At 33.4% G+C, this 22,823-nt stretch overlaps 1 protein-coding gene across 20 annotated transcripts in view; it reads right to left on the minus strand.

Annotated features, from left to right (window-relative positions):
- Nucleotides 1-1,356: 1,356 nt before the first annotated feature.
- LOC143258447 (uncharacterized) overlaps nt 1,357-22,823 on the minus strand; it is a 55,313-nt gene continuing 33,846 nt past the window's right edge. For 17 of the 20 annotated variants that reach the window (XM_076517416.1, XM_076517410.1, XM_076517415.1 and 14 more), the window contains one exon: nt 1,357-7,251. In XM_076517416.1, coding sequence (XP_076373531.1) covers nt 6,143-7,251 — 1,109 coding nt within the window. In that variant the 3' untranslated portion in view covers nt 1,357-6,142. Of the gene's footprint in view, nt 7,252-8,021; nt 10,281-10,680; nt 12,438-22,823 lie in introns of those variants that run through there. The other 3 variants (XM_076517425.1, XM_076517422.1, XM_076517428.1) reach the window with 2 other exon arrangements.

Below are 22,823 nucleotides of genomic sequence, written 5' to 3' on the forward strand. Positions count from 1 at the left end.
CTTGTCACTTTTTTAGGACCCTTTCCACCTTATATCGCACTGGTCCTCATTTTATGATGATCTCGGCATTAATAGACTCCTCAGGAATAATGGAAGGTGTATTGTGTGATTGTAGCCCATTGATTGAGAAGTGTGATTTATGACTACTAATTACTAATGTGTTCAATCAGATTCAGATCTGAAGAGTTTAATGGTCAGGCAAGATAACTGAAAACATTGTCACGCTCTTTAAACCAATTTTGTACAACATGAGCTCAGGTGACTCTTGCATTATCGTCGTGAAAGAACTTTTGAAATCACAGTGGAAATGTAACATTGTGAACTTGACATGATCGGCAACAATGAAAATGACATTGTAGAAGTTATTCGCTCTCATAAATGAATTAAAGAATTCATTCCTTCTCGAGAGAACCCCACACTAGCAGCTTACACTTCGGAATAACACGAACAGGGTAAAATGCCTTATGTGAGTTTTTCCCTATTTATGAAATACAGTAAGTATGGAAAAGTCTGAAAGATGACTCGAAAAATTACACTCGCTTTCAATCATTCATTCTTCAGTCTTAGCTCTAAACATTACCACATTCTTGTTTTATTTGTGTACCTGGTATATCTCATTAGTCGTTGACTGTCATACAGCTGTTTGTGTATAGCTTTTCGCATGGAACAGTTGGGGAAAATGAAATTCTGATCACTATTGAATGAATCTCCAAATAAGATAAAAGAAACGTTTATTGCGCTTCAATCTTTTATCGTTTCCCATACAAGCAATTGTCAATCACAATTCTTTACTGGATGACCAAAGTATTTATTTATATTTGCAAAGTAGTCACCAAACTCAGAACATAAGCTTTTTTTTCCATATGTGTATAAAAATGCCAGCAAATGCATAATAATAATTTTGAATATATACAGTATTATCTTCATTATTTAACAATTTGTTTCAGCAAGATTTTATGATTTTATTTTAAATGTTACACTTGAACTATTTTGATATTGTCGATGAATTAGCACGGGAGAGATTGTCAATACATCTTTTGATTCCACTTCATTAAGTGTGTCATTGGAGTAATAGAAATTTACAAAATTGCTATTTTTATGAAATTAAACACAAATCCAGATATGAAAGGTGAATAAATAAATAGATTAATTTATGGTATAAACAAAACTAGTAATGTGCTTTGTACTTATTCGCTAAGTTAAATAAAAATAAATCTTAGGTAGAAATATCACTACTAATAAAATTAAAGAAATATTTACTTGCTTTGACTGTGTTAGATCAACTAAAATACTTTGATATTCGCTGGTGAAGGTAAAATGATTTTTGAATACAACCAATGGAACAGGCGTGGTAAATAAGGGACAACTTAAAGTAGTTTATTTTAATAGTAACAGTTAACAGAAATGTTTCCATAATTAACAAGAACTTCTACAGGAACAACGTTTTTTTTCTATATATCAAAACATCAAAGCCCTGAAAGAAGTTGAAACCATATAAATCGTTCAAGAATAACTAAAAGTAGTCTGTTATTGTTTTTCTTGTTATTATATAAAAGATAATACATATCACACGCACAAATCGTAAAGAATAATGAATACATAAATATGCAAAGTTTATGTAAGACTGATATATAAAGCAAAATACATACACTTCAGACGTGTATATTGTCCATATTCTAACAATACGAGTCATGTACAAGAAATTAAATTGTCAATTCGACTAGATACCTATACGTATCGTTCAGTATGCAATTCCTTTTTAAAGGGATGTGATCTTAATATTTTCATCATAACCATTACTGAACATAAAAATAATTTTATCATACATGTTATTCATCTGACGTCACAAAACAACGAATTCTTCGTAAGCAACTGGATGACAAGTAGTACGTGTTTGTAATAACGTCACAAACAAAACACTACATTTTAAGGATAACCGTTCTAAAAAGTAACTTTAAAAAGTTACATATTAAACATCTCAGAACTACTACTAGGTTTGAGTTTGATTTCTCTAACTCCCCTTATTTTTCCTGAGTTAAAAAGGCACCTCTTGTGAGCAGGAATCGCGGTATGTAATAGCACGTTTTCATAAACTCTAACTTCTACAAATTATTCAGTTCAGTTTTGTTTAAAATGGAAAACACTGAGCGGGAAATATCGTGGTTACATTTCTGCATTAAATGTAATCGACCTCACCTGTGATAAAAGTAGTTTCAAGCATTTCACATCAAATGAAATATACATATATACACACATACACACACAAAAAGTACATATGTATGTGTTTATAACACTACCTGAAACCTTTCAGTCCAACAGGGTTTGCTTCCGTCCTAGGACATCGTTTAACTCCAAACAACCATATGAAGATATACTTTAGGTCACGTAACAACTATTATCACGATATAACTTCACTTAAGATACTACCATTTCACGATATTACAGATTCAAAAACAAAAATGACTTGTACTGTGTACAGATGTTTAGGAAGCTTCCTTTTATCTCAAGAATCAAATTCCATACTCATGTTTTTACGCAATAAACTGAACTAGGACTAACATAAATTCTGAATTATTATATTTTCTAAAATTGTTATTTAATACTACTTGATTTAGTTTTATGACTATTAATATTCAATTCAACAAATTTGTTATTACATTTTTCTAGTTTACAAACTGTTGTGAGATAAAACTCGAATTTGACAAGAAACAATCGTTACATTCCTTTAATTTGGTTCCATTGTTCTTATACGATAATACTGTATTTCATTAAACACTTAAAATATTATTTTTCAAAATTTTGATATTATACTTATGATTAAAAGTAGATAAAAAGTAATTGACTGGTTTATTAAATGGAATTGTTGACAAAATGAGAAACATTTTTAGAATAGTTTCAATAAAGCTCATTATTAGCTCTTTTAAAACCTTCCTAAGTCATCAAACAAAATTAATTATTACCTCTTTCAAAAACCTCCTAAATCATCACAAATATATAATTTATAATGTACAAGGTCAAACTGCAATAAAAAAAATACTAAATTTACCTGAATAGACATAATGTCTAATTCTTGATGACGAGAAACCCACTGAAATAAAAATTTATATCAGAACAGCTGGTATGGGTATTAACACTTTATGTTCTGAGATCATATTGCCTAATTTTCTTGCCAGCTCTCTTTCTGAACACACATTTGTCAGTACATATATATATATATATTTGTGTCTGTGTGCCATTTATCTTCACTGGATCAGTTAATTATATTTCAGTTACATAACTAATAATACATGGTTTGTAAAGCGTAGCCCCTAATAACTGTAAAACTATTTGTTTCATACCATTGATAAACGCAACATAGATAACCAGTTATGTATCTTTGCGCTTAAAGACAAACGAAACAAATCCTATGATATGGATTATTTTAAAAGTATTAAAACATCATTTTGTCAATATACCTTTAAAAACACCATTCTAACAATAAATTGTCTAATTTTCTGGATATTTGCGCAAAACTATTCAAGAAATAGCTGCATGAATTGTCCTTAATTTTGAACTCTTGTGTAACACAATTAAGAAACGTGAACATTTTCTTTATAACGTATCTACGGCCGTAAATACGGCTACATAGTACAACACGATAATGACTCCTAGTAACACACTTTGGGGTTTGTGGCAGTTTATGAGAAAACTTAAACTTCTTATCAGAAGTAAGTTTTGTTAAATTTGATTACTTCGACAACTAGCAAGCCCAAAACAAAACGATTTAGACATGGATCGCGATATTTTAAATTTAAACAATTCCACGTGTAGTAAATGATTTGCTACGAAATTTGAAAGATAAAAAAATAATTGTATTTACATCGATTGCGCCAATTAAAACGTACGTATTCTGTGTAGCTTGTAAATAACTTTTAATATCGCAAGGATGGTTATCTTGTGCAGAAAGATCATATCAGTTTATTAACCAATCAGAGGCATTATTACATCTGTACTTGTCGTTTGTTCGAAAAAAATCGCAAGGGTGGTTATCTTGTGCTGAAAGATCATACTGATTTGCTAACCTGTCAGAGACATCTTTACATGGAGTCATTTCACTTCTTTCTACAACAAAACGAAACTACGAAAGGAAGCAGTTTAAAGATAAACGTCGAGACAAAATGTTTTTATTTGAGATTTACTCACTCTTTATTCCTTGAAAAAAAAGTTCTTTAATTTTAATTTTGTAGTTGCGAATTATACATTTTTCTCAAACAAATGAAAATTTCCACAATAAATCAAAGTTTAACACTGGTGTTAGTAACTGAGTTTATGCTCAGTCATATGGATAACACTTTAGAAATTAAAACTGGTTTATCAGTATCGCCTTTTCAGCTTTTGTCATAGCTGAAAAATAGCTGATGACATCATAATTTGTTCTGAGCTCTGTTGCTGAGACAATATAAAAAATATTTACTAATGTATCAAGAAATATCACTTGATATTCGAGTACGGTCTTAGTGCACCAGAAATACATCTAACTACAAGAAACTCCATATTTATATAGTGATTACACTAGTATTTACGGCATAAATTAAAGGAACATCTCCCCACCCCCAGTATATCAGTGATATGTCTGCAGACTTATAATGTTAAAACTCAGCCTTCTAAATTCGTGGTGATAGCCAGCTCATTGTGTAAGTTTTGTACTTAACTACAAGCAAACAATAAATGGAAAGATAAAAACCGAACTTTGCTCTCTTGCCATAATTACAGAACACGTGCGAGGACGCACGCACATACATATACATACAGACATTAGTTTTCGTAATGTATATGATTTAACTTTCGATCTTTAGTCATTATGTCAAATTCGCCAGTAGTTGCTAAACTACAAGCGGGGAATCGAACCCCGAATTTAAGCGTTGTTAGTCCGTAAATTTTCCGCTGAGCCATTAGGTGACTTCAAAAGTCATGTCCTACGCTAGAATAGTGGTGTATGGATTTACAACGATAAATCATGAATTTGATTCCCCTTGGTCGACACAGCAGATAGCACGATGTGGCTTTACTATAAGAAAAACAAACACACACACACACACACTCGAAAGTAATATTAGTTCACGTTTTACAATAATTATTATTTAATAAATACCCTTGAGTACAGATGTGCTTTCTTATTTAAGCTAAAATTTTTCTTGTTCACCCTATAAAATAAAACACAGTAAAATCAGAAGTGGGGTGGGCAAAAACTGGTAAAGGCCGATCCACTTGATATTATGCAGCTTGAAAAAGAAAAGAAAAGGTTGAGCAAATCTAATTAATTTCGTTAAAATTTTGTAAATTAAAATGTCGAGTATAGTGGGATATGTTTTAGTATAGTGGGGTATGTTTTAGTATAGTGGGATATGTTTTAGTATAGTGAGATATGTTTTAGTATAGTGAGATATGTTTTAGTATAGTGAGATATGTTTCAGCTATTTGGCAAATGTATACGCTTTGGTGTACAAGGTATCATCGCCCTTTGTATGAATAAACATTTTTAACCTGGTATCTCCCAAAAGAAACTTTCAAACGATTAGTAAGATAAGAAAGGAAACGTGATGTTTCGCAAGAAAACATGAGTTTTTATGAGACACCTATTTCTTTTCAGAAAACGAACAACTTATCTCTCTAAATCTCACACAAAAGATGTTGATTCGTAACGTTTACATTGCTTTTTGAATATACAATAATATCATGTAATTATAAAAAATTATCGGTTTTCATAAGTTCTTTTTCTGCTGTATACATGAGTAAACAATATATCAACCAAAACTTTCAAAACAGTATCAAATACACATCAGTGGAGGACATCCTAACATTTTACATACGTATATACTCACATATTACATATGCATATCTATTTACATCTGTTTTCCTTATTGCAATTAAACAATCCAATTGTTAATTTGGAAGAACAGTATGTTTCCTTTTTTTAATAAAAATATTATTCTGTCAATAAGAACTATGATATATATACGTCTGGCTTTTGATATATCTTATGTACACATCACACACAACAGAATGGGAATGAATTAGTCACGATAAGAAATGATGAAATAATGAAGACTAAAGCCCATTATAATGGACATACCAATTGTCACTGTCCTTAAATACGATTGAGTTACTGCTCAACAGGAATTGTATTTGTTTTCTCATTTAAAGGAGAAAAGGGATTAGTGAAATACGGGGTCAGCGGTGAATACGGACCAAGTCTAACTGTAGCAACGTTCGGGGGAAATTGGAAGTGAGTAGTTGTTCGTGGGGAGTAATGGGGACTTGTTAGGGGGAATGGACTTAGAGGGCTCCATATTGGTAAAGGTATCAAGGAGTTCTTTCCTTGTGGTAAATAGGGACTGGCGAACGTGACTATAGGAGTTTGAAGAGAAGCAAAACTACTTAAAGACAGTTTCGCATTGCTTGATGGGACTGTCACTATGGGTGGTGGTTTCGGTTTTGATTTAGAAGTTTTCACAGTAGGGGAAACCACTGTAAATGAATACGTAGCTGGAGCACCGGATATCGGTGAAGACACGGAAGACGAGCTGGACTCTGTAACAGTTTCAATTTTCATTCGTTTTGATGCTGGCTCAAACGAAATGTTGCTTTCAATAACATTCTTACTGTGATCTTTCTTTGAATATTCTTCGTTTTCTCTCGACATCTTCACCCCATTTTCCTTTGGTACTGCCATATGTAGAAGTGGAGAATTTCGATTCATAGGCGTAACGCTAGACACTTGAAGAACAGATGAGGTTCTCTTAACTTCAGAATCTACGTTTTTCTTTTCATTGTTTTCTCTTAAATCTAACGGAACTGCCTGTTGATAAGAAGAGATCATTTTAGTTTCAGAAGTAGACAACGTAAATGGAATCAGTGGCGCCCCCTGGAAAATAATTCCACTTGTTTTTGTAATGTTCTCCATCTTTACACGGAAAGGGATTTTATTTTCACTCTTCACTATTTCGGGGAACGACACAAAGCGATAAACAAATTTCTGCCCTAATACTTTTTTAATTATATTTTTGTCATAATAGTATCTCAAGGCGCGGCTTAGCTTGTCGTAATTCATATTCAATTTGTTCTTCCGCAGGCCCCACATGCGAGCTACTTCTTCTGCATTCACCAGTTTAAATTCACCGTCGTTATTGGTCCACGTTATGATGTGATTATACTTGTTGCTCAGCAACAACTCCAGCAGAAACTGCCACAAAGTGATATTCGTATCCATACCTGCAAAGCAAAAGATAAGACAAACAATAAATATTATCAAATTGATAAGATGGCCCAACACTAAACTTAACCATAAATAAATTTTTATCAGCTGTGTCTAAAAACAAGAAAAAAATGTACCTTTGCACAAGTTAGTTTTATTACATCTGTGTTATTCTGATTATTTTCTCATGTATCATTACGCTATACCCTAGTAACACAGTCGTGTATCATTTTACGTTCTCCCCTATGTATTGTTCACATTTCATATACTTATGTCATTTATGCGCTATTCCCTGAGCGTTATTCTAAATATATCCTTGTGTATCATTATACGCTGACGTCACCAAATCTGATTTAGTTTCTACGTCTATAATTCCGTACAAAATACCAGAACTAATGAACTGAATACCATTCCACACAAAAATTGTTTTAAATTCGTTTCTGTCTACCATGGGTGCGGAAATATTAAAGCAACAATATAAACTATGAAACAAAACTTCTCGTATCATACATTCTTTAAAAAACAGAATAACAAATAAAAATATATGTATATTTAAACAAAAATAGAACATTTCTATCAATTCACAAAATATTGTGGTTGTTAAAGTTGTTTTAGGTTTTTATATTCACCCATCAGACCATTTTAAACGTTACCATACATGTAATTTATCTTCAAATCATATCAGACTATTTAGCAATACAAGTACTGAACATTTATTTTACGCCAATAACCAAATCATTACAAACGATTGAAAGAATAGTAGTAGTTTCAACCTAGTCATACCGACCTCTAAAACAATCAACCACACTACGACCTTTCAAGGCCCGACATGGCCAGGTGGGTTAAGGCGTGCGACTCGTAATCTGAGGGTCGCGGGTTCGCATCCCCGTCACACCAAACATGCTCGCCTTTTCAGCCGTGGGGACGTTATAATGTGATGGTCAATCCCACTATTCGTTGGTAAAAGAGTAGTTCAAGAGTTGGCGGTGGGTGGTGATAACTAGCTGCCTTCCCTCTAGTCTTACACTGCTAAATTAGGGACGGCTAGTGCAGATAGCCTTCGAGTAGCTTTGCGCGAAATTCAAAACCAAAACAAACAAACGACCTTTCAAAATGTAAATCAACAGTAATAATGAGTGACATACAAATTAAACCAAGTCCCGTGATGGAAGTAACAAGGTTCTTATTTCGAGTCATGAAGTTACAACAGTGTTCATCAATTAGGAAATGACGACAAACATAAGGTATAGAAATTATCAGCAGTTCTGTTATCCGTGTAACTATATTCCCAGTCTCTTGTTAACCAATACTTTAAAAGGAAATAAGCTATTAGATCCATTAGCCTATCCTAGCTTTTCTACTTGGCCGCTGTCTTAGTATTCAGTCTTTCTAACTTCAATACTGAAATAAAAGGTATTTTATTCATAAAATAGAATAACGCTTACGAAATTGAGAGAAAAGTTAAAATTTGAAAAGGTTTGATCATTTAAATGATGTTTAAGATATCAGTACGTTCTGTTTTATGAAATATAAAATGATCTAGGAAGGCTAACATTAGCAAATAAATACAATATGTCACATTATATCAATCACATTCGATAATATTATAATAATACAGTGAAAGACCAAAGAGAAGACAGCTAGTTATCACCACCCAACGCCAACTCTTGGACTACTCTTTTACACGGCTGAAAGAACAGCTATAAGATTGCTAGTCAAGCGTCGTAACTAACTCGCAACGCCGGGCCACATATCATATAGATTGATTGAAATATAAAGCAGTAGCAGGCCTAAAGTCCTGAATTTACTATTTCTTGTTTTACTTTTCACCACTGTAGAAATGAAGAATGAATGACAAAATCTGATAACAGTCTGTTTCAACTTATGGGAGTTTTTGTAAGGTGTCTCATGAAATGAAACGAAAGACATAGCCCCCCCCCAGTGGCTCAGCGGTATGTCTGCGGACTTACAACGCTAAAAACCAGGTTTCGATACCCGTAGTGGGCAAAACACAGATAGTCCATTATGTAGCTTTGTGCTTAATTCAAAATAACAACAATAATAACGACATAGGTCCCAAACATTCTGCTTCAGTTTGTGCGAATTGTCATATGGCATATTCGCGCCAAGTTGACGTGTAAAGAAATAGAAAGATAAACCTCTGTAATGAAACAAAGGACATTATTTCCAAACTTTGTCTCCTTTAATCTGTTGGAGGTTGTCTCAGGGTACTTTTTGTGCTATACCGCATCAGGATTGATCAAAATTTAGAGTAATGACATGTCAAAACCATAATTCTGTGATTTTTTGTTTGATCACTACTCATGTAAAATCGCAAGAAAGGACCAAATTATAAATCTATCTATTTCAGTCTGAATGAACTATCGTAAAGTATTCAAGGTTTTCTCTGGATTAATTTATTAATAAAGAAATAAAGAAAAACTTCATTTTAATAAGTTGTTTTCGGTTGTGTAGTTGAACCCTGCCATATCAAAAGAAAAACATAAATCACAGTTTGCTTTAATTTCTGAGGTCTCAAGGTATTTTTATGTCAAGTATAATATGAGTTGATAGAAACATAAGGGAACTGCAGATTTCTCTTTTGTGTAATGTCTGACCTTTTCCCTCCAAAATCCAAACATTGACTTAAATGGAAAAAACATGAAAAAGTAATTGGGTGTATGTGTTCACCAAGTTTCATGACATAAATAAGTGTAATCGTGGAAAAAAGAAAGAAACATGGCAAATACAATGCTTCACTTCGTACGGGGAAAGATATAATTACAACATTAACTAAGAAAAAGTGTAACATGACACTAACGGTAGTAACACAAACTGATACTGTATGCATTTTTGATTTTGACTCTTTCAGTACCGTCAACTTCTTTTATACAACTATAGCTGACAACTTCAGACAAACTACTTTTTTGTTTTATAAGTAGCGATGTGACATGTTTGATCGATTAAGTTATAACTAAATAGTTGGTTTTAGTTTGTTTTTGAATTTCGCGCAAAGCTACTCGAGGGCTATCTGCGCTAGCCGTCCCTAATTTTGCAGTGTAAGACTAGAGGGAAGGCAGCTAGTCATCACCACCCATCGCTAACGCTTGGGCTACTCATTTACCAACGAATAGTGGGATTGATCGTAACATTATAACGCCCCCACGGCTGAAAGTCGCACGCCTTAACCCACCTGGCCATGCCGGGCCTAACTGAATAGTAGAACAACTGTCACTTTTTCCAACTTGCATCGTAAGTATGGAAATCTACTTGAACCTAGAAAAAAACACAATGTTTAGAAATAAGACTTGAAGAAATTCTGAAGCGAGTGAAACATTATAAATCATAGGAAAGTTTTAAGTAGTTAATTATACACATTACAATTTATTCATCTTATTTTTAGGAGAATCGCATCAAAATTGAATAAAACAAAGAAATATCCTCACCTTGCAATATAAAACGAGATGTGTTTATCTTTTGAATCACACAGTCATATTAAACACAGCGAAATTTCAATTTTGTCTTTGAAACTTCAAACATTTGAAGCATAGATCCAAATGTCTTTAGAGAAAAAGCACCTAAACTATTTTACACATGCATAAACCAGAACTTCTTAACGTGCAAGCTAAGGCAGCATTTTTCTCAGGTTTTCTTCATTGTGAAACACGATGTTATAAAAAAACGCACGGCATTGTGCATTCACCTGTATGATTAATGAAACTAAACAAAGAACAAAAACTAGTCCTGTGTGAGTTTCAATGCAGTTAACAAAAGCGTTGTTAGTTTTGTATTCTCCAAGATGTGAGTCAAGGTACTGTCAACATTGTGAGAGGCATGTTCAGCTGAAGATTGTTCATTACACAGGACAGAGATGTAAATAAAACATAGTACGTGTCATTATGACTTACGTCATGTGATTCTTTAACTATGACAATTTTATTGCATAATAAAATTGTACTACTTAACAGGTGTGACTTTTTATTCACTGTATTCTGTTATTTTGGTTAAATATTATCATTACACATACTCTCACCACCAAGTCTGCTTTATGTTCTATGTGTACGGCAAGCCTTCTAAGCCATAACGTACTGGTTCAAGGCACTGATTGACCAGCACTTATCTATGTTGTGTCAATACAATAATCTCTAAAGATGGTAGCCAATAGGGCCTAACATATTAACTCAACTCATTATCGATGTTTGGTTGGATCAACAGCACGCTATGGCAATGCTTTCCACCGTATAGGGGTCTGTATGTTATTGAGTCAAAGCATTAGATCAACATGTTATGCCCCTGTAAATCAGTAACAAACAAGGACATTGCGTATTGCCTCAACACGCTCAATATAGTCAATAATACTGTCATAATTTACACTCGGCTTCATAGTTTTAACAATATTATACTTTAATATGCTTAATAATATGAGGTCTAGCAAATCTTAATTGCTATTTCGAATGATTTAAATCAGTACGTTATAATCCTATTGGATACCCAACTACAGAGCCTTAATGCTTGGGTCCAACGTATTACAACGACATCATGTGATTGAAAACTGTTATCAGTGGCTTATTCGGCAATGTGCTGAACCAATACGTTATAGCTCCGATGGTTTGCCACATACGTGTATCATCGTTTCATTACTAGTACGGTATCAACACCATAACGTACTGTACAGAAATGCAAGTATTTATCACAAATGGAAACTTGGAATTAAAACCCAGGCCACAAGGAACAAGAGGAAGCACTTCAACTGTACATGTTTTACTCAAAACATTGAAGCAGCGTGTTATATATCTACGATACTGTTTAGACAATAGGGTTTCAACAACAATCTTTCAGTTTCATAGTACCACATATCTTCCTTGAGCCAACCGCTATGTGAAAAGATCTGAGCACTCATTTACATGTAGGATGCCCGAAAAATGTGAAAACACTTCAAATTTTATAGAATATGTTCCACTTGCTGTCCTTGTAAATCGAAATAAATTTGGATTAACATCATTTGTGAACCTGACGATGACCGAAGAAGGTCGAAACGTTGTCCACTCCTCTATGTAACAAATTTTCTCAACCCAAACGAGCCATTTTTTACATATATATTTTTCTCTACAAGTGAGTTTTCTTGACATCACTGATTATTGGATTAACATCAGAATCAACTCGACCTTCTCACGCTTTGGCAGCACCATAATTAGTAACGTATCTGAAATTAAGAATACCTGCTAATCACCAATAATTATAAGCGATACTCAACTATATATATATAATATATAATATATTCAAACATCTAACACCGCCCTCTACATTCCGACACTCAGTTACACAACCCCTTCCAAAGATGTGGTCAGCTTCCGGTCAGTTACCTCTTTCTTTGTGAACCTGACGATGACCGAAGAAGGTCGAAACGTTGTTCGCTCTTCTATGTAAAATATTTTCTCAACCCAAACGAGCCGTTTTTGCATATATATAAGCGATACTCAATTGATTTGTAAATTCCCAAGACGAACACGACACATTTGTAAATAGTTACTGTCAAAAACTGGAAATGATTGAAAAAAAATCTCTTTTATTGGTTATAAGAGTTACTTACTTAAACGACTGTCTCGTGATTTTGCTTACTTAATTTAGAATGTTTCTGGAAAAAATAGATTGCTTAAAATATTCAATTCTATGAAAAAGGCATCTTGAAATATTCTGGAACCTAAGATATCCTCCAATAAGTTCATCCTTCATTGTTCGTTATAATTCTTTATTATTCTTTGTACAATCTTACTCATGGTACGTAATATATTTAAAAGAAACTGACTATAAATTTTATTTTACACCCTTAATTACAGAATATGTAATATATTCTGACATTCTACATTATTTTACACCCTTAATTACTTGTGCATGTATTATCAATATGCAAAGGAACTGACCTCATTTGCAATTGTACATTATTAATTATTCTGTAAATCTAATATATTCATAATTAATTTATATGAAACATTCTATACGTTTAATTTCACTTCATTGTTAAATTATAGTATATAACGAACTTAAGTTTTGATTTTCAGATATAAACACAATTTTCAAAATGCTACAGTGGGTCAATCTCCATTTTTATTTGGAAATTGGCAAGTGACTTAAAAATATTTAATCAACAAAACAGCTGTTTACAGAGTAGGTGTGAAAATACAAGGCGGTTATTTGCATTTTCATGATTTGTTTACTAAAACGAGAAACAAATTGAATATTCTATATATTTTGAAAAAACTTTAGTTGCCAAAATTTATCATTCTTAAAAGTGAAACGTTTAGTTATGTGCGAGAAACGTATAAAGAAATTATTTGTTGAGCCCACCGAGAGGAATCGAACCGCTGATTTTAGCGTTATAAATCCGTAGGCTTACCGCTGTACTAGCGGGGAAATTTTTCATGGCCACTTAAAATATCCCTTTACAATAAAATTAGGCACAAAGTTGTTTCTACAAGTAGATAATTAACATAACAATAGTCAAGGACATAGTGACCACTTCTACACTCTTCCTGTACTGTGGAAATTACGGTAGATCAGGTTAACAACATAACATATAACCTGTCTGAAGGAGTTGTCACCAACACTCTTCCAGTCAAATATCGGAAACAACAATACCACAAAATTTATCTCGTAGCTCAAGCGAACTTACGAGTTTTATTCACGAGATCTTGATGTTAATTGAACTTACTCATGACTAAAAGAGTATTTGCTCTTGCTAATCCATTTGAAATAACATATAGAATAAGAATGCCTTTGTCAATTGGAAAAATATAGACGAGCAGTTCTTGGAGGGAAGGAAAACAAAAGGGTAAGATAAGGATGTGGAGGATAAAAAGGTTATAGTTACTGGTGATTCCTTGACAAGGCATATGGACAGAACAGTCTGTGGTGTAAATAGGAAGAAATGAATTAGAGGCGGAAAAATACAATAAAGTGTACGAGTATTGATGTAGTTTTTCTTGTGCATATAGGGACTAATGATGTGGAGAAAGGTGTGTCAGAGTAACTAATTAATAAATTTTAGGGGTTGATAAAGGGATTTTAAAAAAATGGCATTACTTAATTTCAACAGGAATACAGCCGTGAATTAAATGTGGGGATGAAGTTTTAAGTAGGTCACTGAGGCTAAACGCTAGGACTAGATTATTACGAAAGGATGAGTAGATTGACTAGTTGAATTTCTAGGATAAGTTCAATGGAAGGAGAGAGCTTTTGGAACGGATGGTTTACACTGAAATAAGAGAGAGACTGGATTGTTTGCTATGACTATTAACTAAATGCAAAAATAATAAGAGGCAGAGAAAATTAGTATGTAAGTAGATATAAAGATATGCTTAACTGTTACTATATAAAAAATAAAACAGATGGTTTTAAAGCACTGGTAAGAATGGAAGATTTTGATACAATGGGAATAGCTGTAATACAGAATTACAGGCTATGTAATAGGGATAGAGTATTAAGGAAGGCTTTATAGGTAAAATGTGAGTTACATCCTGTTGAAGTTGAGAATATCAAAGAAAACAGCAAGGATATTGAGTCCATTTAGAGTTTTATTAGTGGATATAAAGGGAAAAGGCTTTTAGTAGATATTAATTACAGATGACTAAGTGATAATGATGAAATTAGTGTGAAAGTTTGCAATAAGATAAATATTTCAGTTGTTAATGAAATCATAATTGATGGTGACTTTTAGTTTCAAGCATACAGATTTGGAAATGCTAGAGTCAAACCATGAGAAAGAAAGTTTTCTGGAAACTGTTCAAGATGGATTTCTTCACCAGTTAGTGAAGAAACCTACTATAAGTAATGATATTTTAGATTTATTGTTAACTTCAAATATAGAAGTGATCAAGAAGGCGGACGTTGGAGAACAGTTAGATACAAGTGGTAATTGCTGTATTAGGTTTGATGTTTTGCTGCATATGAAAATTAGTAATAATGATATTTTGATTGCAAACTTCAAAACAAATTGTGAAGGGATGCAACAAAAATTATCTATTGTGAATTAGGCATCAGAGTTATTTAGAGACACTGATCAAATGTGGAAAATGTTTAAGAAAAAAATTCTTCAAAATTCAAAACAGATATATTTGTTATAGAAAGAAAAGGTAGCTGTAAGAAAAAATGAAAAACAGATTGGTTCACAAAGGGTATAGGAGATAAAATTAAAGAAAAGCATCACAAATTTAATAGATTTAGAAGATTATTGAATATCAAGGAATTTAGTGAAACAGGAAATTTGTACATCAAAAAGGATATATCAGAAAGGATTGGCTGAAAATGTAAAAATAAAGACTTAAGATTTCTTTAAATACATTAAAAGGAAACAACATGTTAGAATGGATGTACGGATGATAAAGGTTAGTATCGGATATTTATGAAATAACTGGGTTATTAAAATTTGCCTTTCCTTTGGATTTTACTAATGAGGATTTAAACAATATTTCACATGTTGTATAGTTGATAGGTGGAAACAAGATGACTGCATCTGCTGAGCTTCTCAAAAAAAAAACAAAAAAACTGTGAAGTAAAGAATAGTAAAGCCAGATAATATTTTCCCAAGGTTTTGAAGGACATTAAAGATTAAGCATGTGAGCCACTTGCTACTGTTTTTTTTTGTCAGTCCTTAATAGTGAAAAGGTTCCAACAAATGGAAAGTAAGATAAAGTAACTCCTCTTTTTAAGGGAGGCAGTAAAATCCTTCCAGTAATTATAGACCCATTAGTTTTATGCCAGTTGTGGAAAAATTGTGAAAAGTTTGATAAAAGATGCTTTGTAAAATTATTTGACAAAGCTTAGAATTTTATTAGATAGTCAACATGATTTCACTAAGGGAAAATTCTTGCCTTACAAATATTTTGACATTTGTTAAAAATGTTTTTGCATTTTTTAGATGGTGGTAAGAGTGTAGATTTGATGTATCTGGATCTTCAGAAAATATTTGACAAGAGACCATGTAAAAGGCTTGAATTATAAGTAGTTTGAATGGGAATAACCTTAGCAATGTCACAAAAGAAAGTTACCTTGGTGTAATAGTCAATCAGTCTCTTAAGCCATTCCAACAATGTGCTGTTGCTAATGGTAGGGCAAATAGGATTTTAGGTTCTATGTACAGACATATTGAGTACAAGTCTATAGGTTATAATTTTGTTATACATGTCATTGATTAGATCATATTTAAAATGTTGTATTCAGTCTTTGGTTTTTTTATCTTAAGAAAGACATTGAATTGTTAGAATGGTCCCTGGGATGGAGTTGTTGTCATATGAGCAAAAATTTAAATCTCTCAAAATGTTTTATCTTGAAGAAACAAGAATTAAGAGAATTCTGATTGAGATTTATAATGTTGTAAATGGAATTGATACCATTGATTCATCATATTTTCTTTTTCATATTTAATAGTGAGAATATTAGGACTAGAGGACAAAAGTATAAATTTTGGTAGGGCAGTAGTCATCCTCAGCAAAGACAGTTCTATTTTTCTAATAGTGTGGTTGGCCTTTGGAATGGGTTGGTTTTGGATGTTGTGATAAGTAAATGAAAGATAATGGCTAGTTGATTTTCTGTTTTAAATTTATTTATTGATAGTTTTAGATTAATTTAAAGGATGAAATGGCCAAAATGAACTAGTAAGTCCCATAATGTTATGTTACATTATTTTCTAACAATATTCTTGGATTCTTGGGACAACTTAATGAGACTCTTACGCTCTACATTCGTAGCTAAATTATATGTAGCTTTGAGTTTTAAACTCAAATGTCAAACATAAAATAATACACAAATATACACATCATATACGCATTTTGTAGTAATACTCTCATGATTCTTCTATTTTCTATCTTAATACCGAATCTGCTAATCGATTAGATCGAATACAGGGGATTGGGTGGGTTATAGAAAAGTATCCCTCTTCTTGGTATTAGGATAGGAACAAATGTCTTCCGATAAGGGAATCGATCTGTTACCGTTAAAAAAAAAATTACAGTATACTACCAAAAGAGCTCACCTCTCAATAATGTTCAGCCGCAAAGTTTAGGGGGCTGGCCGAATTGTGAACCCTTTTGAACAAATTAGTAGAATTATTCATTTCAAACTCGTACCACACTTAGCCACCTACAGTAACAAGTATACTGCGTTGAGTTTTTCTTGTTCAACTCCATCGACAGAACTCATGAAAACCGCGTAGGAAAGGGTTGAGAGAACTGGGAAACCAGACCTTGTATAACACAACATTTGTAGCTACTACCGTGTTTTCTATTTTGTTTTTTTTTTCATGAGTGATTATATGGAGATATAGATTTTACTACAGTCAATTCCACTATTCGTTGGTAAAAGAGCAGCTCACAAATTGGTGGTAGTTGGTTATGACTAGCTGCCTTCTCTCTAGTCTTGCACTACTAAATCAGGGTCGGCTAGGGCAGATCGCCCTCGTGTAGCTTTGTGCGATATTCAAAAACTAACAAACTTTTGACCAATGATAATGGGTTTGACCATCATATTATAACGCCTCCACGGCTGAAAGGGCGAGGATATTTGGTAGAACAGCGATTCAAACTCGCGATCCTCAGATTGCAAATCAAGCGCCCTGACCCTAGCCACCCGGCCATGCAAGGCTATTATAGCTGGAAGAAGTAATGGCTCATCTTACATACTTACATTTTACCTATTCCATATCTAATATTGATTATTCCATACATAGGACAGTAGTAAAATCATACCAAACGAGTTTCGTAATGTGATAGGAAGCACGTGTTTCTTAACTATGCTGTTCTTTTTTCATACTGATAGTTGTTATCTTCAACCTAAATGACACCTTATGGAACACAGATTTAACTGATTAGAGGGGTAACAACCTGTCATCAATACCCTCTACTCTCAGGGCAACTCTTCACCGGATAGTGGGAGTGAGTGTCACTTTAATATCGCACCTCAACCAAAAGTGCGAACCTCAGACTTTTAATCCACTACCTGATATGCAAATCATTGAGTCACGCCTCACTTTTGTTTTTCAAGTTAACTTTTCACTGTGCGCCAGCAACTTGATAGATTAATGCATTTTTCATTATTAAACGACATTATGTCGATTCAAGTAAGGCCTGGCATGGCCAGATGGATAAGGCACTCGACTCATAATCTGAAGATCGCTGGTTCGAATCCCCGTCACACCAAACATGCTCACCTTTTCAGCCGTGGGGGTGTTATAATGTTACAATCAATCCCACTACTCGTTGGCAAAATAGTAGCCCAAGAGTTGGCGGTGGTTAGTGATGACTAGTTGCCTTTCCTCTAGCCTTACACTGCTAAAGTAAGGACGGATAGCGCAGATAGCCCTCGTGTAGCTTTGCGCGAATTTCAAAAACAAACAAAACAAATGATTCGAGTAATCTCTTCTTGTAAGTCCTTTTCTTGTTTATTGTGCTTCGTGTTTGTAAATTTCAAGGGTTGAAATTAGACCATTTCGTCATCATATATAACCAAAGCTGCATTTAAACAAACAAACAAAAAATGCTATTCCCCGGGTATATGTAAAAGTGTGTGTATAGGGGACAGAAAAATGCAAATGTACAATCCTTCATATACAATACGAATTAGAAACTTAAATACCACACATGATAAACATCATCTACGCATGATAACATTAATGCCACAGGGACGTAGCTGGCATTATAGAGAGTGAACCTCTTCTACACAAAGATCTTAAATGGCATAGATGAAAGTTTAGTATTTATTCAAGTAAATAGTGTGCAATAGACCTTTTAAAATTCTTAAAATAAAGGAATGGTTATTCGACTCCTCTCTCCCCTATGTTTACCCTCCTGGTACTACTAGGTTCTTCTACTTAACAGATGTCTATTTTTCTTCCTTTATGTCAAAGAGAAAGGGGTGGATGCTTTTCGGTGGGGTAGAGATATGATAGGTGTTTCAAGTATTTGAAACTAGGAAAATTAAACAAAACCTTTATTTAAGGTATGCAAGAAGGTGTTTTATACAGAATAAAAGAATATTATATTCTTCAAAAGTCGTTACTAAGTTACATACAGTTACGCTAGAATTCAGGTGCATGCGTTCTGTACTGCTGAGCCCGGTTGTTTGATTTGCTGTAGGTGCTACCGACGTTTTCTTTCCAACATATTTATTTCACGTAATGCAAATTTTGTTTCATTTTGACCTCAGGCTTTTCCCAGAAGAAATCATGACGTGACGTGTGCATTTCAGCTGAACATGTTATTGACAAGGAAATTAGCACTTACGTTAGCCAACGGTGATCAGTGTACCAGGTAAAGGCATGCGACCTTGTTACGGCTATGTACTGCTTAGCCTAACAGGATGACTTTACATAGCAGTTTTTAATGATACCACTATGCGCTCTTCTATTCCATCTAGCCTGTGGGCTGTAAATATTTGTGTACATACAAGTTAGAAAAAAACAACAACTCGCAAGATAGGCAGTGACGTAACTTGGTTTTCAAAAGTGAGGGAATGGGGAGGGACAGTTTCTTTATTTAGGGTATGCAAGAAGATATTTTATACAAAATAAAAGGATATTCTATTCTTCAAAAGTGCGGGATGTATTTATCAACAACATCCCCAAGAAAGATACGCCTACGGCTGAAAGATTAGTTTTCTCACAACAGAAGTAACACGGGTCAGTTTATCCATGTTAAGTTAAAAACATAGGTCAACAATTAATTAAGAAGTTATCTGTGATTAAATTCTCACATGTGGCTTATTGAGGTATTGTATCTTAGAACGGCTGGTATGGGTATTAACACTTTTATTGATAAGGAGAGAACAACGTTTCGACCTTCCTAGTTCATCTTCAGGTTAAGAAGTTCTTCTTAGGTTTTCTTAACCTGAAGATGACCTAGAAAGGTCGAAACGTTGTTCTCTCCTTATCAGTAAAAGTTTTAATACTCATATCAGCCGTTCTGAGATACATTTTTATTTCAAGTGGGTTTCTCGTTATCAAGAAATAACTGAGGTATTATCCATACAATCTTTACTGGTACAGTTGGAACGCGGATTCTTTATGCTATTTTCAGTTTAACAAACAAAGTTCAAGTTTATGCTATAAATAAGGGATTCAAAAGAAAAATATATGTATACAAAATCATATTTTGTACGCGGAAGGCTATCTTCGTTAGTTGATCCTAATTTATCAATGTAAGACTAGAGGGAAGACAGCTAGTCACCCACATTCACCGTTAGCTCTTGTGTTATTCTTTTACCAACAAATAATGGGCATTATAACGCCCCCACGACTGAAAGGGCGAGAATGTTTGATGTGAGTGGGATTCGAGCTCGAGCACCTCAGATTGTGAGTCAAACGCCCCTAACCATCTGGCCATGCAGGGTCCAAATTGAAATATGAGTGTTCATGAAAACACTATTTTTTTTTAAACGTAACATCATGTTTGCCATAGGATAAACTGTTTTAATGGTTATTTCTCACAATATTGTAGGAATAGAGTAACAAAATAACTTCTATATTGTCTCACGTTTTATGTTTTAATTTGGTCGATATTAAAAAAATTGGGCTATTATTAAATAAATTTTGAAGAACAAAACAAAAACAGTATTTTGAGCTTCTAAAAGCTTCCTAGAGTCGTTGGCCGTAATTTCTGGAATGACGTGAAGAGCCGATAGTCGTAATGCTATTTTATTACATAGCTCAACGATCGCTGTTGTGGTTAGTTAAGCGTAAAATTTGTGACAATTTGCCAGGTCAAGTTGTGCCGAGCCGACTCAAACAAAATAAAGTATTTTAAAATTAACGACAAAATTACCAGGGAGATGGAAAATGTCTGTTCACTTAATGTTATCGGAATTAAAAAGCAAAGATCTTGTGACTTTTGGTAGCAGCAGTACCAGTTTAAATTAGAAAACTTGTTTTCATGATAAGACTGATATTTATACATGTCCACCCTGTGTGAGTATTTACGTAGTAGTTTCCAGTACGTGTGCATTACATGTGTGAAGATGTTTATAAGCAGTTTTCTGATAAAGTAATCGTGTTCTAAATAGAGGATTACAACATAACGACTTCAAAAAGCCACAAAGTGTGATCAATCTGGAATATGTGATAAATCAGATTATTCTGTTATTCCTGCCCAGAACTTAGTATAAATAGGCTGTGGAACAACTTGACTCTCAGAGGCTTAAGCAAACGAAAAAAAAAATCTTACAAAATCACGTAAATTTCAACAAAACATTTTTTAAACTTTTGAATAAAACTTAATAATAATCTAATCTACTTAATATTCATCATTATTTTCAATTATTACAAAACGACTTATGGTATTTTCACAAATAAATTCAACAGTTTATTATAGTTTATCGAAGTTTGTTATTATTAAATTAGTTCAATCTGAATTGACGAGGATGTGATATGCAAATCGAAGTATTAATTACCGTTGTAAGTACCCCTCCGGTGACGTAAGGATAAGTTTTAACACTTAATCTCGGTGTTCACATCATAGATAGCTATTGTGCAGCTTTGCGCAAAAATCAAAATTTCAAAAGTTGTAATTAAACAGGCGCTAATATCGTTCTGCCTCTCTTTTCCTAATTACTTTTTTGTTTAATTCTATTCAGTTTACTTAACCCAATTTAATTATTTTTCGAAGCTACAACAAACAATTTTACACTTTTGTAAAATGCTGAATTCGTTACGTTTATTCAGAGTTTAGCTAGCACAAAGCTACTCAACGAGGTGTATGTGCTTTGCTTACCATGGGTATCGAAACCCAGTTTCTAGCGTTGTAAGTCTGAAGACATGCCGCTGTGCCACTAAGAAGAGGGGTCGTTAAATACTGGAAACCTAGTCAAAATGTCAAGAATACTATTGATATCCGAAAATCTAGCCAATTAGAATAGTCTGGAGCAGTGAGTGTATCATAACCTAATAAACAGGCCTTCGTGTGAACAGTCACCATACATAAAACAAAAATTGCAATGAAATAAAATTATTAAATGGTATAATAGAAAAACAGCTTTAAGAATGAATTTGGTTGATTTTAAACAAATGTGAGTTCATGAGAATCAGAGTATTGACAACATGATTAGAGACAAGCAGACTTCATTAGACTTGTATGTTCAAATATTCATCTGTGGGGTATGTGATAATGAATCTTATGCTTCATCACATATTGTATACCAGGTCATATCAATATTTGTTAATTTATTCTATATCACTTGTATATTAACGCGCAAAAACGTTTTAGTCATTAAACTTATACTAGTTGTATTTTTTCGTCTACAATGCAGTCAATTAGCTAGCCAATCAAACGGTCGTCGTAATCTATAATACAAAGGCACTTAGTCTGAATTAACGTGAACATTCTTTGTTTTACACCAAGATAATTATGAGCATATTCTGCATCTTCTAAAATTTCAATTAGAATTACACTGGATTTTGCCAAAACGTTTTGGTTCTGGATATACTGCATATTTTTTACAACCACTTTAACTTCCTGTTACTACAAATGGCTTTGAAGTCTATATTTCTTGACCTTTAACTAACCTTCAATCAAATCTGATTGGCTAATTCCTGCTGGAATTTAAACTT

This window comes from Tachypleus tridentatus, chromosome 8 (genome assembly GCF_004210375.1).
Source record: "Tachypleus tridentatus isolate NWPU-2018 chromosome 8, ASM421037v1, whole genome shotgun sequence".
NCBI lineage: Eukaryota > Metazoa > Arthropoda > Merostomata > Xiphosura > Limulidae > Tachypleus > Tachypleus tridentatus.